The sequence below is a fragment of the Schistocerca cancellata genome, chromosome 11, assembly GCF_023864275.1.
Source record: "Schistocerca cancellata isolate TAMUIC-IGC-003103 chromosome 11, iqSchCanc2.1, whole genome shotgun sequence".
Lineage (NCBI taxonomy): Eukaryota > Metazoa > Arthropoda > Insecta > Orthoptera > Acrididae > Schistocerca > Schistocerca cancellata.
The window spans coordinates 167,961,720-167,985,858 of NC_064636.1; the positions used below are offsets into that span (position 1 = coordinate 167,961,720).

Sequence of the window (24,139 nt, forward strand, 5' to 3'; positions counted from 1 at the left end):
TAAGTGGGTAGTTCCACACCCACCTAGAGATGGCTCTGTGTACTGCGCGAATTTTGAACTTTGAAGAACTAACGAGCACGTGACATATGACACCTTGGCTGGGCGTGTAAAGTCATTAGTAGTCTGACGTAAAGCGAAAGACTTGTTTCTAGAATGTCGTGACTGCCCTGGAAAGGGAGGCCTGTCTCTACAAACGCTTGGCCTAGAAGACGTAGCGGATCATGGCCTGTAGACGTAGCAGATAATGCTGCAGAAATTACATATGCGACTCGGAATGAAAAACTAATTAAGAAAACTTGTAAACTTCGTGAATGGTCAGTGAAAGAATTAACACCAGCATCTGAAGGAATTGCGACAACACCAAATTGCAGAAGTAAATGGGTGAGTACAGACCGAAGAACTACGTTTTGTGCTTCACTGTAATTTTGCTGAGAACTAGTCAGTAACTCTCCCACAAGGAGTACAAGGACATCATTGGAGTAATGACCAGGTTTCAATTTTTACGGGAGTGATATTTTCAACACAAGTGGCGGACGCTGCAAGAGGAGTGTCGAACATCACGTTGTGGTTTGCCGTTGAATTTACGAGGAAGTTTGTTCCTAGAAGTCAACCAATGTAATTCTTCCTCCTACGTATCTCGCGGAAAGACCATTAAAGCAAAATTAGGGAGATTCGTGCTGACACTGGTACACAGTACATTTCAACACACCGAAAGGTGACTACCGAAGCACACGAGGCATTTCACAAAGTAAGGTGATTATATTTTTATGAAAAATTGTTTATTTACCCATCAATACTCTAGTCCCGTTCAAAGTAATCCTCCCCCCCCCCCCCCCCGCCCCTTTCAGATACTATACACTTCTGCCAACGCTTCTTCCAATCCTCTAAGCACTCCTCATAAGCACTTTTTGGTACAGCCTTGGGTACTTCCAGCTATGCGGTTTTTATTTCCGCAATCGTTGAAAGTCTTCGTCCTTCCATAGGCCTCTAGTTTTGGAAACGAAAAAGTTGCAGTGGGCCAAATCCGATGGCTGAGGCATGATTGTTGTGTTTTTGCCCAAAAAATCTCTCAAGCAACGGTGAATGAGCAGGTGCATTGTGATGCAAAACCGACGAATTGTTTTCCACAATTCCGAACTTTTTTTGCATATTTCTTCTTTGCTTCTCGCAAACGGCGCATAACGTCAAGGTAATACTCTGACCGTACGTCCTTGAGGCAAAAATTGACGATGCCACGGTAATGTAAAGACCAGTGAACAAAATTTCGACATTTTATGGACCTTGGCATGTTTTTTTTTTTTCTCGGTCTTGGCTCTCCAGGATGCTTCCATTGGAACGATTGGGCTTTTGTTTCAACGTCATAAGCGTAAACCCACGTTTCGTCACCAGTTATGACCCTTTTGAACCAATCAGGACAACCATTGACGTCATTCAAGCGCTCCTGAGCGATGGTCATGCGACGGTTCTTCTGATAAGAATTTAGAAGTTTTGGAACAAACTTCACTGACACGTCTCATGCCCAAAACATCCGAAAAAATCGCATGACACGAGGCGACCAGTATGCTAACACCCTCACCAGCTTCTCTTACGGTAATTCGACGATTTTCCAAAAAACTTTTCTTCACAGCTTCGACATTATCTATTGTGCTGAGGCGTCCAGAGCGAGGTTCGTCATTGCCATCTTTTCGGCCATCTTGGGAGAGCTTGTACCACTTTTACACTTTTTTTACTTAGAGCAGATTCACCGTATGGCACTGTCAACATTTCAAGTTTTTTAGAGCACTTTATTCAGTGTTTCACACAAAATGATGCAAATTCTTTGTTACATTTTTATAATACTAGAAAATCGCCGAGCACACTAAAACACGTCTAACCTTTCTATCTGTCAAAAACTAAGTATGCTGTCCACTTTGAACTCTGAACGTATGTTCGGGACATGTGTGCCAACATAACAAAAAAATGATAGAATATACGTATGACGCGCAATTTGAAAACTCTCCTTACTTGAAAAAGTAAGCCCTCATTCATGTAGACGCAACAGGAAACGGGAGGTACAGAAAGCGGCTTCAACGACTCGTCTTAACGTATTGCTTAAGCAAGCGAGGTTCCACGACAAACTAAAGAAGAGAACACACTGGGCAAACAAGAAGAAACAGAAATGCGCAACTAATGAGCGAACATCAGTGCCACCTACAAACAGAAGTTTAATACATTTAAATTTATCCATGTTATATTTATGTTTGAGGTCTGAGACTGTATTATGAGATTATGTGGAATAATTTACACTGCTGGCACTTTTTCACTACTATTTTACTAGCGCAATGCATTTCGGCAGCATGTTGCCATCATCAGGTGCATTATACAGTTACTTATACATCAGCTGTGTGTGCCAGTGGGGTTAAGAATCGAAAAATAAACCAATGTGGAAGGATAAATCTGTTAGCGTGTACAATATGTGAATAGCATGATTAGGTAAAATATTAATACGTTCACTTACATTTCTGCTGGCGATTTCTTTTTTTGGCACACGGAGCACAGTAACAGGTATATCACGACTTAGCACTTTCACGAACATGTTTACATTTTTCCAAAGAGTTTCAAAATCTAAGATAAACTACTTACAATTTCAAACACAGTAATATATACCTGTACTGAAGATGACTTATCTAGATGTACTGGCAATATGGAGACTGTTAGATGGATACTTAATGAAAACTATAGTGTCAATGAAAAACAATGTTTGAGAAGTTTAAGAAGTTAACATTATTACTTTCAAGCTTATCATTTAATAATACATCTCCACGTGCTGTGCCATGAATAAAGATTTCCAGTCCATTCGGCGTCCCTTACTCTTTTTATGTAATATATAAAAAGTTAAGTTGCGACAAGTGCGAAAATGTTACCGTTTGGCAGCTGGCGAGAGGCGCTCCAAGCGGTGAGAAAGCAGACATGGACATGCGTCGTAAGGATATTACATGTTTTATTTATTTTTCTCCTAAAAGAAATAATTATGGTTTTGCGTTCCATGCATTAATAAATTGCCAAGGGACATGAATTACCGTGTAAAAAGCTGTCACTGATTCAATGACACTAGCTACAACTCAGCTGCAGCTTACTCTGCTGACAGCAACAGAATGTACCTACACATCTCAAGCATGAGAAACTATTTGTCTTATGACAGGCACTTTCCTTCAGACCCAAGTTTTTATGGAGCCTAATAATTTGCCCATTCTTACGAATCACTCGACTTTTATAGACGAATATCTTTGCAACTACAATTGCTTTGTGTCAAAAGCGAATATGTTTAGAACTCAACGTTTGTTGCTCAGATGTGGCAACAATTGAACTTGTTTCTTCTGTTATGACAACTGTGCGGTATTCCCGTCAGCTACACGTGTGGTAGCTATTTGGTACATTAAATAATGTAGGTATCACATTCCGTACAGGTTTCCTACGTTTTAGTCACTCATCTGACTGGAAGCGCAGCGATTACGTTACACTATTTGGCCTATACAAATCAAGAAAACTTTTCTATTTTTCATAAATTGCATCTAGTTGCCACCTCACTCCGTAACTCTTAGCATCTTTTTAAATCTAGATACCTTGCACGAAAGGCTCCCGGAAGCAATATTACGCCGATTCAAACAGAGCCATATGGTGCATATGCAGATAGCCGGGAGCTCGGGAAGCTTGATTAGTCATTCACAATGAGATAATGCCGTCGTTTGTGTTCCATTCTTTCTCCGCCCCATTCCCCACACCAACAGCTGTCGATAATTATTACGTCTGCCGCCCCACCGCCTCTCTCATCTGTGTACCCTCAACTACAAGGGCGAAGAAACCTCCGTCTCTGATACACATCGGACGTCGAAAACTATATTTTTCTTTAATATTTCTAAAACAGGATGAACTGCAACACCACAAGATGAATGTTTCTAAAGATTACGTACGTCAAGTGAACGGTATCTGCATCTCTATCCATAGTCTGAAAACCTCTGATGTGCATGGCAGAGGGCACTTTTAATTTTCGCAGTCATTAAGGCTCCTTCCCGTCTACATGAATGGACCGTAGTAAGGAGGATTGCTTCAAAACCTCTGTGCGCGCTGTATAGACATCTTGTCAAATCCATACGGAAACGATACGCAGGGACGTCTTCGTGTGGTTCTAGATTGATCGCGGTAGGTTTGGTCTTTGAAGTTAAAAAGTAGGTTCGCGGGATAGTTTGCGATCCCAAGTGTGTTCCCACTTCAAATATGTCAGCATCTGAATGACACTGTCCTGGGTCAAACAATCCTGAGACCACCGCGCCGCCCGTTTTTTCCTTTGCGTTCAAGACCACCCGTTCTGTTCGGGTCGAGTCCTAAACACGTAAGCAATTTCCTTGCATAAGTAGCACGAGATTTTTGTAATTCATCTTTTTACATAGATTCAGAGATTCAATCCGTGACTGACATAGGTTTTCGTTTTGTGAAGTGCACAATTTTACATTCTGATCATTCAAAGGAAGTTGCCTATGTTTGCACCGTTTTCAAACTATCATAATCTGACGGAACATGTGTTAATTTCTTCAGTCCGTATTTCGTTACACTAACTCATTTTGCCGCAAAAGGTTTGAGATTACTATATGTCTGCAATGTCAGTAAATTTACAACATTCACATTCACGTTATGTTAACCGATTCTCGGCTTACAAGACTATCGTCACACTGTCTTACGATATTCGCCAACTGTGTGAAATGTGACATTAAGAACGGTGTCGGAAGAACCAGTAAATATGTTTAACACGGCACTAGCAATGTAATGAACATGTTAAAAATACCTTTTACTAAATACATATAAAGGAGACAAACCAGAGAAACATTAACACTAAACCTCGAAAAAAAAAGATGCCTATATAGCAACTTAAATTAATGATAACAAAATTAATGCATGACAAGAGTTCTTCAGAATACATTGATGAAGAATTACATAAAGAAGTTAATACGAAATCGTGATATCACCTTCCAAAGTAACCCTTTCGGAAACAGTATTAGGCCTACCTTAAATTTACTTTTTTCACGTAGTAACTATATATTCTATTACTTGCTCGTGAAATTAGGAGCGGGCAATTCCTAACAACGGTAATGTTAATCTGCCAACAAAATTTTTAGATTTGACACCATGTGATTTCTTTCTTAGCGATATTTGGAATCCTGTACACGCCAACTAAGCATGATCCCTATTCCAGAGTTCAAGGCCAAATATCGGCCTGTAATTTTAGAGAAGTTATGGACTATTTCATCGAAAGAACGAGGGGCTGCGAGCATTTGCTTAATGTATTTCACACATCACAAGCACCACACACTGAAATATCTAAGTTACTAGTTTTTATCGATAAATTCGTATTTTTGCATTCTGAAGTGTCGTTTATGAGACACCCTTTACATTAGAAAGGCAACATGAAAAAGTTACCGAAAGAAAATACTACGCAAAGAATCTGAACATTGTTTCGCCATCAAAATGCACGTGAAATGGAACATACAACAGGCTGAGACTACGAACATTTCCATGTTTAAAGTGCTACGTACGACTATATACCTGTACTTTACGTACCAGTACGTTCCACCGATAAAAATGTACAATTATCTTACTGTGAGAATTAATTCTTATAGTACTACTAGTCTGCAATCCACAGTATCATTCGTTTAATTTGTTATACTGGCTGTTCAATAATCTTTCAGTTACTTCTCTAAATTTTAAACAGTTCTTAGTCGCAACTTAAAGATAATTTCAGTACTTAGAACTGCGCACACTGAACGCTACACACGTAGACGGAAACGATCTGCCAATTAAATAATAAAACTAATGACGATAGTAAACTAATGAAAATAGTTACTTCTTTCATATCCCGTTATTGCTTTTACACAATATTCTTGTCGCTGGTAACGCACAATTTTTTTCTGCAGTTAAATCCTGCAGCAATTCTTAGTACCGTTCACAAGCCCACAACTTATGTTGAGAAATTTTACCATTATTTTCATCAGGTTTTTATTTTCTACAGTCCATGCCCATCTTCGATTTTTCAGTAACCCTGTTCGTACTTTCCTCTTTCTGACTAATTCCAACACCGTCCATAAGCAGTTAAGTTTATCAAATTGCGCATATAACATGTGGCAATGATGATGCTTAAATTAAGAAAATCAGTATGTTGCTCTAATTTTAGAGTGTTACTTTAGTGCATTATGATAGTAACAGAAAACCGGATAGCTTTGGTAACACTTATTCGACTGGAGGGTGATACTGGACTACTCAAACCTTGGTTGTGGTGGCAGACTAATTTGTAGTGTAGCCCGAGGTCTAGGTTAGGTGATTATCTGGACGTTAATACGAAGCAAAAGTTGTAATAATGTGCAGTATTGTAGCCAGGTGGTAACGTTCCTGCCATATTTAACGTACTTTTACCCTTAAAAACAAACTGCAACGTAAATTCAAAACGCAGATAACTGTCTCCGAGTATTTTTATACATATTACGTATAAACATTGCACATAATTCACGAAAAATGGAAAAGGATCAAGTACACAAATTCTACTCGCTTATTCTGTGTGGTGCTATACTCATATGACAAAGCGAACAACATAATTAGCACCTCATTCCAACAATGAAACTACAAGGAATTTCTGGTTCTCTTGTTGGAACATACAAAAACCGTTAGCACACCGCAACACAGTGTACAGTACTAAAGTTTTGCAAGACAGATTTCGAAGAATATTTACTGAGACATGCAAATCCCCGTCCACTTATAATTTAACAGTCCCACCAAGCCAAAGAGAGAAAGCCAACATTAAGCGCAACTGCTTACCGCATCTGTCGTTTCTTCTACAACCTGCCTTTCTTTTATATTTGGATGGTTTGCTCTTGAAGTTGAGATGCTCCTGCAAAACTTAGGTGTTAAACTGCCTGCAAAATAATCACGGTAAGCATACTTTTCGAACGCTACAAGCACCCTCCTCATCGCCATATTGCGGACACTACGCTGCCTAACGGCAGTTACAGGAAAGAACTTCCCAATTACCACTGAAACAAATGCAATTCCGAACTATCGCGCTTCAACGCGACCACAAACGCAACGATCGGAATAAGGCGATTAACTGACCAGCTGGCAACAGTTTGTTGGAGTTGGCAGAATGCTCATGCAGAGTTAACGGAGATAAGGTGTTCGGCGCGTGTTCAGCACACGCGTACCACGAGGGGAATTCGCGCCGACCATTTTTTTTTGCTCCTAGCCTCCCATCCGAGTGACCTTGAACTCAGTCCTGACCTGTGTGCAGTTCGTCTCAACTGCGTCCCGATAACACCACTCCTCCGCGTCTGATAGGTTTATCAGGTGAGAGGAGGGGAGGGGTCGGTCGGGGTCTCTCTCTCTCTCTCTCTCTCTCTCTCTCTCTCTCTTTCTCTTTGGCCCGCCTGACACCTCATAGCCCGTCCTTTCTCTCACCAGAAGTGCCTTCATCCGCCAGCCTTCAGTGCCTTTATTGTGCACATGTATATCCTAATAATAAAATAAGGCAATGAAGATACGAATAGGATTTCGTTCCCTTTGATAAAGGAATATCTAACTGAATTTATGCACGTACTACTCTTGGTTGAATGAAATGTATTTCTCCGCACGTAATGAAAAAGGTATCCTTTCCTCTGGACATTATCGAGAAAATTAACTTTAGCTCCAAGAAAAGATTTTTCTTCTTGTTAAATATAATCTCTCTTTCGTTGCTATAGGTTCATCTTCCACATGATTGCAAATCAATTGCCCCCGTAATTCCCACTGCTTGATCCTTTCGTGTTATACGTAGTGAGAGATCTTTCCAGACTCTCGTCTGGATCAGTTCTTTGCACACCACACATTTAAACATGACTGACTTAACGCGACACCTTTTAAAGATTATCTTTTCTGAACTGAATGGAGGAATCGATTTAAAACTATTATTTGAGAGTTTTGTACGGAAGTCCATATCGTACAGGAGACAAGTTTGAAAAAGTAACAGTTCGAACACATTTTTTTACATCTACGTCTATATCTGCAATCCACCGTGAGGTATATGGCAGAGGGTATTAATGTATTAGCGTTTCTTCCTGTTCCATTCTAGTATACAGCGGGGAAGAATGACCGAATGTTCGCGCGCGCTGTAATTATTATAATCCTTACGATCCCCCATGTGAGCGATACGTACGGGTTGCAGTATAGTCCTAGAGTATTCATTTACAGCTAATTTTTAAGACTTCGTTCATAAACTTCCTCAAGATGGTTTATGTTCATATCAGGAGTCCTGCAGTTCTACTCCAATATCTCACTCTCCCACGGATTAAACCTGCAAGCAGTATCTCCTGTTATCCCTATTTCGCGTGGAGTACCACACACTTGAGCAATATTATAGAATTGGTCGCGTGAGATACTTGTAAGGAATCTTTTTTGAGTAATTGCACATCCCAGTATTCTACCAATAAACCCACTATTGAACCTATGATCATTCCACTTCATATCTCTACAAATTGTTACACCCAAGTATTTGTATGAGTTGGTTGGTCCCAACTGACTCGTCGATATTATAGTTAAAGCATTTTTTTCGTTTAATGAAGTGAAAAATTTTAATGTCTTAACTTTTAGAGCAAGTTGCCAATCCCTGCACCAATTAGTTCGTGGGGTAGTACATAAAAGAAGAAAAACTGAAAATATAATTTATGCATAGTAGGTAGCCTGCAGGTAGTATTTTTACCTATACTATATTACTTAAACAGAGCAAAAGGTTTATCCATAATGATTTTAATTTGGATGATATTTTGTGTATTTAGATTCCACGAGTCCAACAATCGCCGGTTCTTTAGGACTCTACTAGCAGCTAAAGATTCCAGCGTCTTTGGCATCGATCCTTTGTTATTAAATCTTTTTAAAGAGTTCTCATTTTATCCTTGCAGCTTTGAAGTCATACGAAAATAGGTAAAGAAAGGAGCAGAATAGGAAACTATAGTCTTAAATGCCGCTACATATGACAGCAAAACAATTTCTGCTTTATGTTTTCACTGGAAACTAACATTTAAATGTGTGTTTATTATCCAGAATCACATGCCAGCTGTTTAATGCCTTCAGTAATTTTGATATCAATACTCTCCAGTATATTCACAGATTGGACACGGATTAACGGTGTTACATTAGAAAACTATGACATAAGGACAATTTTTTTATACCGGATTATCACTAAATAGCTGATCATCGTGGTGTGTCCGCGTGTGCCCAGGGGGAAGGGGGATCGGTTTAACAGTGTAACTGCTAAAAATAAATAGGGAAGTGTAAATGATAAGCAGCTGTTAGTAATTTTGTTCAGCAAGTTCAAATGCTAGTAAAAAAGTAATACATTCTTCTTTCTCTTATTTCCTGTCGTTCTTAGTAAAAAAGCAATGAATGAAATACATATGTTCAAATGTAAACATTTACAAACTTAATATCTTTAGTATTGTCCCAGCCCTTATTTTCATTGGTAAATTATACATTCTACCGGTAAAAACTGTAAACTGGGCACTTTACTGGCCCGCAACGGTGTGTGTAGTATGTTGCCTGATGAAGGCATTTAACTTTGCACTTCGATACTGCAGATCATACCAGTTCGCCCTTTAAAGGATGGTAGGACAAAATGTTATTGCCTTCATATTTGTGACGTTACGAGCTAAACATGTGTGACAAATTGCAAACCTACGATAAAAAACAACCGCCTCTTTAGCCGAGTCGTCAATTGTTTACAGTAACAAAGCTGATTCCGGAATACATTTGTAAGTGTAATCCTACCGTTTGAAATATCACAATTAAATATCCCAATGATTCGTTTATTTTCAAGTGGATAATTTCTAATGATACGAATCTAGGAGCAAAGCACTTGCATCGACTGTCTGATAATGAGCACTAATGTGTTCAAGAATGGGTTAACCCCGAGTTTTGTATGACATGCACACCCTTCCTCCAGCATTGAAACGTCACTTCCAATCACCCGAACCCTTTCTTTATTTAGCCTGTGTCAACTTCTGCCCAGTTTGATTCAGCACCTCTTCACAAGTAGCTATCTAATCGCCAGCCTTCTGTAACAAATTTCAAAATCCATACTTCGTGTACTGCTTATAGGTCATAACCTATTTCAGGTGCATGTAACGTTACTATACGAATTACTGTATAAGTTCGAACAATTCACAGGTGTACTGCCAGTTCAGTGTGTCGAACGGGCACTATGAACCGGCATTACATATGTGGGCTGTTCAATGAACAAATACGCCGAGAGAAACTGAAGGATCAAATTCGTCAGGAAATATTTCCAAATAATGATGCGTTACGCCTTGTCCGGCTTGTTCCAGCCACACTGGGTCCTTCCATCTTTTTGACTGTCTTATCCTGCCAAAAATTTAGTGGTACAGAATGCTGACTCATTCACACCAGATGTGATACCCAGTTTTTTTTCAATTCCTTCCTACTATCTACCGTTACTTCATAATCCAACTGCGTATCCTACGTTCCTGAGGAATTTCGTTTGCTTGGCCTTTAGTCTTATTCTTTCTTCCTTATTCAAGATTCACTTTCATACACTGTTGGTACCGACATATTTTACGAAACGTTTCTGTACATATTCTATTTTGATGAGACCATCTGATCAGGTAACTGACCTTGCCAATTGTCTTTTGCTCTACGTCTCCTCCACGTCAGCATGAGCTCCAAAAATTAAACTATTTGAACTACGAATTTTTCAATTACTGTTGTTCTCAGTGTTTTTCCCCCACAGGAAGCCATGACGTTTTTTGTACTGATATATATGCGGTTTTGTGTACTTCACAAGCAGATTTCTGTAGTTCATTTTCACTCTTCGAAATTAAAACTGTCAGCTGCAAATAGCGTGTCATACGGTCTTGCTGGTTAAAATCATTTTTAATATTTTAGTTTCATTTTCCGTCGCCAAACAATTTCGTTATCATATACACAAAGAGCAGGGGCTAAAGGCTGCAGCATTATCAAACCCATAAGTTAACATTCTTTTCTTTTCACTTCATCCCAATTATTCAGGTTCTTGTATTATAGATCTTCCAAATAAACGAATTTGTATTCGCTGTTCATATTTCTATTTTGTAGCCGAGCTTTCCTTTGCTATTGCCTGTCTGCATTTCAGATCTTTACTTCTGTCATCGAGCTTTTTGCTACAGTATTAATCATTATACTTTCCTAACTCCGCGGCTTCTTTCTGCTTACCACGAAAGACGTCGCAGCGGTCGCAGGTCCTGACAATGAAACAACGCAGCGGGGAACAAAGGTGAAGGAAATGGAGTTATTTATGCAGCCTTCGGCGCATACAATACCACACTGGTTGAAATCAAGACACCGAACATCCACAGCACCACTGCTAGGAGCACCTGAACGTTAGTGCAGTGCAGCCGTCGAATTACTGAGCTCAAAAGCGCAATCAGTGAATCCATCCGTGTAGCCCCTGAGTTATCATACGGCATCAAAACCGAACTCTGTCCTCCCAATTTGAAGTTCTAGTCGGAAGGAGTAGTATTTTAAGGTATTGAATGTTATACATTAGGTCAAATTCAAAGTAAGTGCATAAATACAGTAAGACAACTTACGTTGTAGAAATCGCTTTCTTTAGCTATCAAGTGTTTCACGCAGAAGATCCTAATACGACCGTTCATATCAGTCCCCACACGAACACCGGAATAATAGACACTGAGGTGATTGTGGAACAAACAACTACAATTTAACAGCTGAGGCAGGATCCTGGATCAGATGAGACGCGTTTACTGTTTGTCACGAACTATACGGTAACTTCTATGATTTTGTTTCCATTGGCACTATCTAGCAGGTTGTGGTTAAGCTGTGGGACCTAATAGCACAGCTTAAATTGCTGCAAATAAACGACCAGCAATTAAATTAATGATCTTCGTTTTCACCTGTTTTTCCGTAATATGCCATTATTTCTAACAGACTATATATAACAAGGGGGGGGGGGGGCGGAGCATGTCCGTATCTCTGCCGTGTTAACGTTTGAAACCGACATCCAAGTAACGTGACTCGGGGCAGAAAGCCGATTTCCTGTCATTACGCGCTGTGTGAAATGGAGCTGACAGTTTCATTTATAGCTGAAATTGAGCATTGATTTTAACAAATCAACGAACTGTAGTACTACTCTTACACTTTTAGTGCATTTAACCTAGTTTCTCCGAAATTCCTGATAAGGCAGTGATTATCGTTTTTACATGTGGGCAAGTTGAAACGGATTGACAGTTTTAATAACCGATAGAATGACTTCTTTACTGGATACTTCTTCGTGCACTGAATCCTTTTAGTTCGCCACTTCGAAAGTAGTTGAATTTCGAACGCAGCATTGGCTTTCTAACGATTCCACAAGAATGTGTGAAACGGTTTAGCAAGCTTATGTAAGAAAGGAAACTTATGTGCATAGTGTCAGATATTTACATAAAATAAGCACGTATTTGTCTTATTTTTGCTTCATCGAGTACAGATACCGAAACGATATCAAGATAGGAAGCGTAATATATGTTGTTGTTGTTGTTTTCAGTCGTGAGACTGGTTTGATGCAGCTCTCCACGCTACTCTATCCTGTGCAAGCTTCTTCATCTCCCAGTACCTACTGCAACCTACATCCTTCTGAATCTGCTTAGTGTATTCATCTCTTTGTCTCCCCCTACGATTTTTACCCACCACGCTGCCTCCAATACTAAATTGGTCATCCCTTGATGCCTCAGAACATGTCCTATCAACCGATCCCTTCTCGTCAAGTTGTGCCACAAACTTCTCTTCTCCCCAATCCTATTCAATACTTCCTCATTAGTTATGTGATCTACCCATCTAATCTTCAGCATTCTTCTGTATCACCACATTTCGAAAGCTTCTATTTCTTCTTGTCCAAACTATTTACCGTCCATGTTTCAGTTCCATACATGGCTACACTCCATACAAATTCTTTCAGAAATGACTTCCTGACACTTAAATCAATACTCGATATTACAAATTTCTCTTCTTCAGAAACGCTTTCCTTGCCATTGCCAGTCTACATTTTATATCCTCTCTACTTCGACCATCAGTATTTTGCTCCCCAAATACCAAAACTCCTTTACTACTTTAAGTGCCATTTCCTAATCTAATACCCTCAACATCACCCGATGTAATTCGACTGCATTCCATTATCCTCGTTTTGCTTTTGTTGATGTTGATCTTATCTCCTTTCAAAACATTGTCCATTCCATTCAACTGCTCTTCCAGGTCCTTTGCTGTCTCTGACAGAATTACAGTGTCATCGGCAAACCTCAAGGTTTTTATTTCTTCTCCATGGATTTTAATACCTACTCCGAATTTTTCTTTTGTTTCCTTTACTGCTTGCTCAATATACAGATTGAATAACATCGGGGAGAGGCTACAACCCTGTCTCACTCCCCAACCACTGCTTCCCTTTCATGTCCCTCGACTCATAACTGCCATCTGGTTTCTGTACAAATTGTAAATAGCCTTTCGCTCCCTGTATTTTACCCTTGCCACTTTTAGAATTTGAAAGAGTATTCCAGTCAACATTGTCAAAAGCTTTCTCTAAGTCTACAAATGCTAGAAACGTAGGTTTGCCTTTCCTTAATCTGTCTTCTAAGATAAGTCGTAAGGTCAGTATTACCTCACGTGTTCCAGTATTTTAACGGAATCCAAACTGATCTTCCCCGAAGTCGGCTTCTACTAGTTTTTCCATTCGTCTGTAAAGAATTCGTGTTAGTATTTTGCAGCTGTGGCTTATTAAACTTATTGTCCGGTAATTTTCACATCTGTCAACACCTGCTTTCTTTGGGATTGGAATTATTATATTCTTGAAGTCTGAGGGTATTTCGCCTGTTTCATACATCTTGCCCACCAGATGGTAGAGTTTTGTCAGGACTGGCTCTCCCAAGGCCGTCAGTAGTTCCAATGGAATGTTGTCTACTCCGGGGGCCTTGTTTCGACTCAGGTCTTTCAGTGCTCTGTCAAACTCTTCACGCAGTATCGTATCTCCCATTTCCTCTTCATCTACATCCTCTTCCATTTCCATAATATTGTCCTCAAGTACATCGCCCTTGTATAGACCCTCTATATACTCCTTCCACCTTTCTGCTTTCCCTTCTTTGCTTAGAACTGGGTTTCCATCTGAGCTCTTGATATTCATACAAGTGGTTCTCTTCTCTCCAAAGGTCTCTTTAATTTTCCTGTAGGCAGTATCTATCTTACCCCTAGTGAGATAAGCCTCTACATCCTTACATTTGTCCTCTAGCCATCCCTGCTTAGCCATTTTGCACTTCCTGTCGATCTCATTTTTGAGACGTTTGTATTCCTTTTTGCCTGCTTCATTAACTGCATTTTTATATTTTCTCCTTTCATCAATTAAATTCAATATTTCTTCTGTTACCCAAGGATTTCTAAGAGCCCTGGTCTTTTTACCTACTTGATCCTCTGCTGCCTTCACTACTTCATCCCTCAAACTACCCATTCTTCTTCTACTGTATTTGTTTCCCCCATTCCTGTCAATTGTTCCCTTATGCTCTCCCTAAAACTCTGTACAACCTCTGGTTCTTTCAGTTTATCCAGGTCCCATCTCCTTAAATTCCCACCTTTTTGCACTTTCTTCAGTTTTAATCTACAGGTCATAACCAATAGATTGTGGCCAGAGTCCACATCTGCCCCTGGAAATGTCTTACAATTTAAAACCTGGTCCCTAAATCTCTGTCTTACCATTATATAATCTATCTGATACCTTTTAGTATCTCCAGGGTTCTTCCATGTATACAACCTTCTATCATGATTTTTAAACCAAGTGTTAGCTATAATTAAGTTTTGCTCTGTGCAAAATTCTACCAGGCGGCTTCCTCTTTCATTTCTTAGCCCCAATCCATATTCACCTACTACGTTTCCTTCTCTCCCTTTTCCTACACTCGAATTCCAGTCACCCATGACTTAAATTTTCGTCTCCCTTCACTATCTGAATAATTTCTTTTATATCATCATACATTTCATCAATTTCTTCATCATCTGCAGAGCTAGTTGGCATATAAACTTTTACTACTGTAGTAGGTGTGGGCTACGTGTCTATCTTGGCCACAATAATGCGTTCACTATGCTGTTTGTAGTAGCTTACCAGCATTCCTATTTTCCTATTCATTATTAAACCTACTCCTGCATTACCCCTATTTGACTTCGTGTTTATAACCCTGTAGTCACCTGACCAGAAGTCTCGTTCCTCCTGCCACCGAACTTCACTAATTCCCACTATATCTAACTTTAACCTGTCCACTTCCCTTTTTAAATTTTCTAACCTACCTGCCCGAGTAAGATCTGACATTCCACGCTCCGATCCGTAGAACGCCAGTTTTCTTTCTCCTGATAACGACATCCTCTTGTTAATCATACAGTAAAGCTGCATGCCCTCGGGAAAAATTACAGCCGTAGTTCCCCTTCGCTTTCAGCCGTTCGCAGTACCAGCACAGCAATGCCGTTTTGGTTATTGTTACAAGGCCAGATCAGTCAATCATCCGGACTGTTGCCCTTGCAACTACTGAAAAGGCTGAGCCCCTCTTCAGGAACCACACGTTTGTCTGGCCTCTCAACAGATACCCCTCCGTTGTGGTTGTACCTACGGTACGGCCATCTGTATCGCTGAGACACGCCAGCCTCCCTACCAACGGCAAGGTCAATGGTTCATGGGGGGGAGGGGGCGTAATATATTGGATGTAAAACTTGTTGAATGACAGATTCTGAGGCAAGCCCACTGCACAAGTATAATAAGTTTTGTGATATATAAGATTCTGAGGCAAGCCCACTGCACAAGTATAATTAGTTTTGTTGCGTAATATATAACAAAACTTATTATACTTGTGCAGTGGGCTTGCCTCAGAATCTTAGTCATTCAACAAGTTTTACATCCAAGGGCCACATCCTAACTTTCAACTCTTGGAAATACCTCTGCAAGTATTTTAAAGCACTTCACTTACACAACTAAGAATTTTACCACTTTACCTAATCTGTAGGATACAAAACAAGACTAATCTGCTTCTGGTAAGAAGGGCAACATTTGAGCTATAACATAAATGTCAAATAGTACACTAACTGTTTAATGACGTGCTCGGCTTCATCCCCCGAGTCAGGTGACTTAGATGTTGGTTTCGGTAAAATGACGTCATGCGCAGTCACATCTATGGTCTATGATTTCAGAGGTTGTGATTAGGGTGGGATCCAGTAGCACAGCTTAAATTGCGGCGACTGAAATTAGCCGTCAAACCCCCAACCAAGCCTAAGCGGAGTAGTCAGTGGTTACAGATATGTACTCAAAATGTAGAGCTCATTTCTGAAAAGTAGGAGTGAAATTGCGCCAAGTTATCGGTTCGAGGCAGTTGCACGAAAGTTACGAAGTAGCAGATAGGGATTAATTTATCATTCACCAAGTTTTTCACCTTCGGCTCTTGTTTATTTCCTAGTATCCTTTGCGTCAATCTTTCGCGCTTATTTTTCAGTGTTTTTGTGTGGGGCTGTTTTATATGCCTGCATTTCCACAAATTTATCTTTTTCCATCAACTAACATCGACTTCATTAACTGTCATCTCCAATGTAACTAATTGGCGATAGTCATTTCATATCCACATTTTTTTCCAACAGGGATACAGAGAACTCAAACGTTATTTGCATCTGGCAAGTCTATGCGTATATCACGTTTTATCAGGTATTTGACAATTTGATGTGTGCACGAACGCTACACTAAGTGTCTTAAGTGCATTAAGGTGCAAGCGGTCTAGTTACTTTTAGCATGTACATTTACGAAGCATAGGAAATTACCAACGAGCAATGTGACTTGTCACCCAGATCCGATTAATCACTCGTTATGTTCACTTTTCCATTATTCATCACGCCAACCGTTACAAACAGCGGCACTCAAGGGAAAAGCCGCAAGGCCCGTAAATTCATTTTTACCGAAATTAGCAACTAATGGGACGCAAGCTGCACTGCCAAGTATTCACTGGCGAACTAGTATCGGGCGCACTTTTTCGTATCAATAGCCTCATATACTGGTTTCGTATCACTTTCCGAAGAAGCTTGCCGATAACGTCCATATATAGTTATGTAATTATGACAGTTTTAATCAGCACATAGACTGGGGCATTATGTAGTTATCTATGCCGGTGTAATCATTAATCTTGAGTTTAACACACATCGCCAGTGACAAACGATGGCAGGAGCAAAATTTTTAGTCGTCCTGAATGCTATGCGTGAATAAGAACGAGGTGACAGCTATTTGTTTACAGGCCAGCTGCCATGCCAACAACAAGTCTGAATGAGATTTGTCACCCCTTCTGTTCTGTTGTAATGAAATGATCGACATTACTGACCGGGAGACACCCCTGTGGGTTTGATCGTCCTACTGGGGTAAATTATTTGTGCCTATTTGGCGTCTTTGTGATGGCAGGCGGACTGGGAGAGGGGCTGTACCCCCTTCCCAGAACTTGACCCGAGATACAGCGTGTTTCATGTATCTGATGACCGCCTGCCCTGGGTATTGCAGGCCGCCCACGGAAGCCGCGCCTGCCGGTCGAATGCCCCCCCCCCCCCCGGACCTCACTGTGCCCCCTCCCATCCGCCCTGAAGGCAGTACAGACATTTGCGCCTTGTCGGCCAGTGTCATTCGAGTAGTGAAACAGGGATCGTGAGAGTAACTGAAGTTTGCGAACCAAACAATGGCAAGAGCGAATTATTCAATTCAACAACGAGTGTTTATTTAAGCTCGATTGCTGGGAGATTGTTTGAACAGAAGTTTCCAGTTGTTCGAGTTCAGAGTCGTGGTGCAGTTCAAATTAGTGAATAAAGTTCGTGAAACGGGAAATGTTCAAGACAAGACTCAAAGCGTAAACGACGTAAAGTGCTCACAGAAGCACGTCTCGACACTGCATACCGCCTGGAAAATTCCCCTAAAACGTCTCTTTAGACGTCTTTCGCAGCAAACATATCGTGCACCTCATTACAAAGAGGTGCACTCAGGGTTAAGTTATGCGAATGGGTTTTAAAACACGTGCATAACGGTGAAACGGATCCTTACCCCAATCCGTCTTCAGACAAGGCTCGTTTCCATTTGCACGGGTACGTTGCCGCCACTGGAGCGCAGACAGACATGTTGCGCTTCATGATGAGCCCCTTCATGATCAGAAAACAGGGGTGTGGTGCGCAGTTAGTGGTGACAATAGGCCCAATTTTTTTAATGACAGTTACAAGGGAAAGATATGTGCCCATTTTTTAATGAATGAAGTGAAAGAACGAAGCTCAACATTTTTTTTTCAACAGGATCCGCCGGCCAATATTTCTTTGCACTTCATTCACTGTGTGTTCGACGAGAGAGTGACTAGTAACAGTGTCTGGCCCGCAAAGGAGTCCTGATTTAACTCCTTGCTGTTTTTATTTGTGGGGTGAACTGAAGGACGAAGTGTACGCAACAAATCCTCACACGATAGAGGAACTCACGGATAATATTCGTGAATCAGTTAATTCAGTATCTCAGAATTACAACGTGTGATTAATTTGTGATCTCTGAAATGTGTGGAAAATAATGGCAGGCTGTTCCAGCATCTCCTTGCGTGACATGGGTGAGTACAGAATTTATTTGCTTATATTTTAAATGTGGTGACGTCGCACCGCAGCAGTAGACGGGCGACACGGCATCTGACCGCGCAGCAACGGAGCCCCCGCTGCCTGGCATCTACTCGGCTGCACAGGCGGCCTTCAGATAAATTGAACACCCATTATATTTGCAGTATAGCGTTCACACTTAACAGCCTCGAAAATTTTATCACTATTGTAAGATAGCGTGTCAGGGAATAATGCCTCTGAATTTATTGTGGTCTGAATATAGGTCACGCCACGCATATTACTCGGTCGGTTTTCCCTCTTCGCTGACGCAAGTTGCCACCCTCTGGAGCTACAAGGCTTTGAATTTTAGCGTGTAGCATTGCGGTTTTTTCATTTACGTCGGTGAGTCAGAAACAGCGTGCTGTAATAGAATTTATAACAGTGCATCCACTCATGGAGCACCTTCTCCTTCACTGCGACATGAACAATTCGACGACTTGGGTTCACCACCGTCGATCATGCAGTGACTCCAAAACAAAGTACACTTTCGACGACTTCACGTTAATAGAGAAGTGATGCGAGAAACGGTCAGATTCTATCTCTGTCAACAAAGTCAAACATTCCACAGAGATGGTATCAACAAAGTGGTTCGTGTTAGTCACCTTTGTACCATGTTAATTTTGATTTATTTATAATGCGGTAAGAGTTTTCACGTAAATTCGGATGTCTTTCTTTTCAGCATGCCCCCTTAGATGGCAAACTATATTAAGAAAATATCTTCGTTTACTGTATAGAATTTGGAGACAGTGAATGGAAAAACTGGCAGAAGCCGACCCCGGGGAAGATCAGTATGATTCCATAGAAATGTTGGAACACGTGAGGCAATACTGACCTTACGACTTATCTTTGAAGAAAGACTAACGAAAGGCAAACCTACATTTCTAGCCTTTGTAGACTTAGAGAAAGCTTTTGACAATGTTGACTGCAATACCCTCAAATTCTAAAGATGGCAGGGGTAAAATACAGGGAGCGAAAGGCTATTTATAATTTGTATAGAAACCAGATGGCAGTTATAAGAAGAGGGGCATGAAAGGGAAGCAGTGGTTGGGAAGGGAGTGAGACAGGGTTGTAGCCTATCCCCGATGCTATTCAATCTGTATATTGAGCAAGCAGTAAATGAAACAAAAGAAAAGTTTGGAGTACGTATTAAAATCCGTGGAGAAGAAATAAAAACTTTGAGGTTCGCCAATGACATTGTAATTCTGTCAGAGACAGCGAAGGACCTGGATGAGCAGCTGAACGGAATAGACAGTGTCTTGAAAGGAGGATATAAGATGAAAATCAACAAAAGCGAAACGAGGATAATGGAATGTAGTCGAATTGAGTTGGGTGATGCTGAGGGAATTAGATTAGGTAATGAGACACTTGAAGTAGTAAAGGAGTTTTGCTATTTGGGGAGCAAAATAACTGATGGTAGAAGTAGAGAGGATATAAAATGTAGACTGGCAATGGCAAGGAAAGAGTTTCTGAAGAGAAATTTGTTAACATCGAGTATAGATTTAAAAGTCAGGAAGTAGTTTCTGAAAGTATTTGTATGCAGTGTAGCAATGTATGGAAGTGAAACATGGACGATAAATAGTTTGGACAAGAAGAGAATAGAAGCTTTCGAAATGTGGTGCTACAGAAGAATGCTGAAGATTAGATGGGTAGATCACATAACTAATGAGGAGGTACTGAATAGGATTGGGGAGAATAGTTTGTGGCACAACTTGACAAGAGGGGACCGGTTGGTAGGACATGTTCTGAGGCATCAAGGGATCACCAATTTAGCATTGGAGGGCAGTGTGGAGGGTAAAAATCGTAGAGGGAGACCAAGAGATGAATACGCTAAGCAGATTCAGAAGGATGTAGGTTGCAGTTAAGTACTGGGAGATGAAGCTTGCACAGGATACAGTAGCATGGAGAGCCGCATCAAACCAGTCTCCGGACTGAAGACCACAACACAGTGATACAAAGTTTCTGAACTCAGCCACTGACCACCGCCGACGCCACCCTCCCCTCCCGAGCAAACTCGGATTCTGCTCTGGACGAAGATGAGATGATTGAGGCAACACCAATAGCCTGTCCAAGACCTAAAAAACTCATCTGGCACTGAATCGAGCCCTGGACCCCACGATCTACATACATCTACACTATCCACTTTCCAAAATTTTATTACATTTTTCGCGCTTTTATATGATCACATTACATAAACTCATTTTGTAAATAGTAATGTACAACACATTCACTTTTCAGTCTGCAGTAAGGAAATCTCAGGAATTATCAACTGGGTAATTTCTTGGGTGACATTTGTCGAAGTTACATTAGTTATTTTGGGGGAGAATACATATTTCTTACAATACTGCTTTATCTGTTGGAGGTTATGGTGTTGCGTAGTCATGTACAACCAGAAAGCTTCACTACTGTCCCTTCGAGAATTCATAAAAACTAATGTAACCAGCTGGCATTTTCTTCGTGTTTGGATAATGTTCACCTCAGTGTGGAAGAGTTGGTATTATCTTGTTGGGCGATGTTCTCTGGATGCTTGCTCATTTTTGTGATGAACAACCATACATTGTATTCCCACATACAGATTGTAGTTCTTCGCTGTAAATGAGATCGCAAAGTGGGACACAGTGGAAAATACTTTTTCACCAGTGTTGACATCGGATTCTATAAAGCTATGTTGTTAGACATTCTCTTGTTTGTCTATGTTCAATGCAAATGTGTAAGTTTTCCAACATAACTTATCGAACGACGATACCTATAATTAGCTTTGTCAGCTGACAATCATAGTACACCCAATTCTGGGTTACGAATATATTGAAAAATAGCACATTTGTCACTCATTTCAGTAGAGGATATGCTGTCGAGTTCAAGGTGCTGAGTATTGTTGGTTAAAAATTAACGGAGCTAATTGTGTATGTGGAAAATACTAATCTCCACTTCCGATTTTTAATGGAATCTAACGCCCTTGTTTAAAACACCTTCAACCGTTTGATTTCGTTCCAAATCATTTTATATGTTGAATATCTGACATTACGTATGTAGGCGAGAGAAGTCTTAGAAAATATTCGAAATTCCTTAAAAGTTTGTTGGAAGTTACTAAGTGCTCTCATTAACAAACCTGTTTTAAGCAAAAGGTAGTTTTGGTATCTCAATGTTTATGACATCACAGGTACATTAAATGGCAATTGTGAATACTGTTTGCAAAATGTGTTAGAATAATTGGTAGTAATGAAGTAATAAATTTACATGAAAAAATGTTTCCTTTATTTTATGGTGTGCTAGTGAGGAAAAGTTTCGAAAAGGTCTTTAATGATGTGTAAAGTTTGTTAGAAGTTGCGAAGTGCTCTCCAATTCTGGGTGTATATGCACGGAGGTGAGGAAGTCACTGGATAGCAATACGCCCACACAGATGCCGGTAGTACAGCGCACACAAGGTATAAAAGGGCAGCGCGCTGACGAAGCTGCTGTTCGTACTCATGTAAACAGGTTTTCGACGTGATTACGGCCGCACCGAACTGTGGTCTGAGCTAGACGAATGGGATATTCCATTCCGGAAATAGTTAGGGACTTCAATATTCCAAGATACAGTATCGGTGTGCCGAGAATATCAAATTTCAGGCATTACCTCTCACCACAGAAAGCAGTGGCCTACGGCATTCACTTAACGTCCTAAATTAAAGGTGTTTGCGTAGAATTTGTAATGGTTCTTTATCTACATCACCATCACGGCTCGCTTCCCACGCCCGGGTTCGATTCCCGGCGGGGTCAGGGATTTTCTCTTCCTCGTGATGACTGGGTGTTGTGTGATATCCTTAGGTTAAGTTAGGTTTAAGTAGTTCTAAGTTCTAGGGGACTGATGACCATAGATGTTGAGTCCCATAGTGCTCAGAGCCATTTGAACCATTACGGCACTCCAACCACAGTCCTCGATCCGAGGAATATCTAACTACTTCTCTGTGAAGTAACAGACATTTGTGACAATATTCACATTTGGTTTTATTAATGTATATGCACTCCGATGTATCGATATATTACAATGATATGGTTCTTGTGTATTCATTTCTGGGAGACTGTCATAATCTTTGACTTACTTGTAATCGTTTTGGCGTGAATGCGCACAGAGCAGTCTGTTTCACTTTGCAGAAGTTATTTCGCTTTGTAAAAGAAGTCAAGTCTTGTTTGGTTACAGTGGAAATTAAATATGTGAAGGTTGACAAAACTGTTTTGATTATGTGACAAGAAGTATATGTGAATTCACATGTTTATTAAAAATATGGATCGTGAACAAGTCAAATTATTTCTACCATGCCACTGTTCCGATCTGGGATTGTTTGATCATTAATTTCCTGAAAAACGCATTTCTTAGGTCTTCAAATATTGCTAAAATACAGATCCGGATCTAGCAGTCGAAGTGGAATCACCGTAGAATCAACAGGATGAGCCATAACGACTTCGACGAAATCTACGTGGGAATCCATTCACGATAAATGCCAAATTAATGACCTCATTATTTCTATTCTGACGATACCAGCCACAATCAATAACTTTGTTGTTGCCTGATAAAGCGAACATATGCTGCGTGAGCAACATTATTAATCTGACTTCTAATCTACTTTGCAAGTGGTGGTATTGTTAGAAGTTGCCATTGCCAACAGATAAGCAATTACCGCAGAAACTAATGTGAGGCGTACGACGGACATAACCGTTACGACAATGTGGCGAAATGTGATGTCTATGGGCTTTGGCAGCAGACGACCGACTCTAGTGCCTCTGCTAACAGTACGACATGGCCTGCAGCGCCTCTCCTGGGCTACAGACCGTGTCGGTTGGACACTAGACTGGAAAACGCCAGGTCAGACGAGCCACGATTTCAATTGGTAAGAGGTGTTGGTAGGGTTGAAGTGTCGCGCAGACCCACGAAGCCATGGACACGAGTTGTCAAGGCACTGTGCACGCTGGTGGCGACTACATAATGATGTGGGCTGTGTTTACATGGAACGGACTGTACTCTGGTCCGACTGAAACAGCCACTGACTGGAAACGGTTCTGTTCGGCTACTAGGACACCATTTTCAGCCATTCATGCACATCCTGTTCCTAACTGAGATGGAATTTGTATGGATGCCAATGCGCATGTCTGAACATACTGGACAATTCTAACGAATGCTTTGGCCACGCAGATCGCCAGACATGAATCCCGTGTGACATTTATGAGACAACCGAGAAGTCAGTTTATGCACAGTATCCGACAACACTTTCACAATTATGGGCTGCTTTTTTTTGTGGTTTTAGGGCGCACAACTACAATGGTCATTAGCGCCCTGAGTACGTTAAGAACGCACCGCGAGGCACAAGTTTAAAACAACAACTAAAAGGGAAAACACGATAAAAGACTGACAGGCATAGGATTAAAAAACAGCATCATCAAATGTCCTTAGTGAGGTTTG

General features: G+C 40.6%; 1 protein-coding gene across 2 annotated transcripts in view; it reads right to left on the reverse strand.

The window, feature by feature from the left end:
* The window catches only part of LOC126108521 (probable citrate synthase 2, mitochondrial), a 234,300-nt gene that overhangs the window by 203,874 nt on the left and 6,287 nt on the right, over nt 1–24,139 (reverse strand). The window contains exon 1 of one of the 2 annotated variants that reach the window (XM_049913791.1): nt 6,841–7,107. The exons of the other annotated variant lie outside the window; for it this stretch is intronic. Within the exon in view, the coding sequence (XP_049769748.1) occupies nt 6,841–6,999 (159 nt within the window). The 5' untranslated portion in view covers nt 7,000–7,107. Of the gene's footprint in view, nt 1–6,840; nt 7,108–24,139 lie in introns of those variants that run through there. 2 annotated transcript variants of the gene reach the window in all.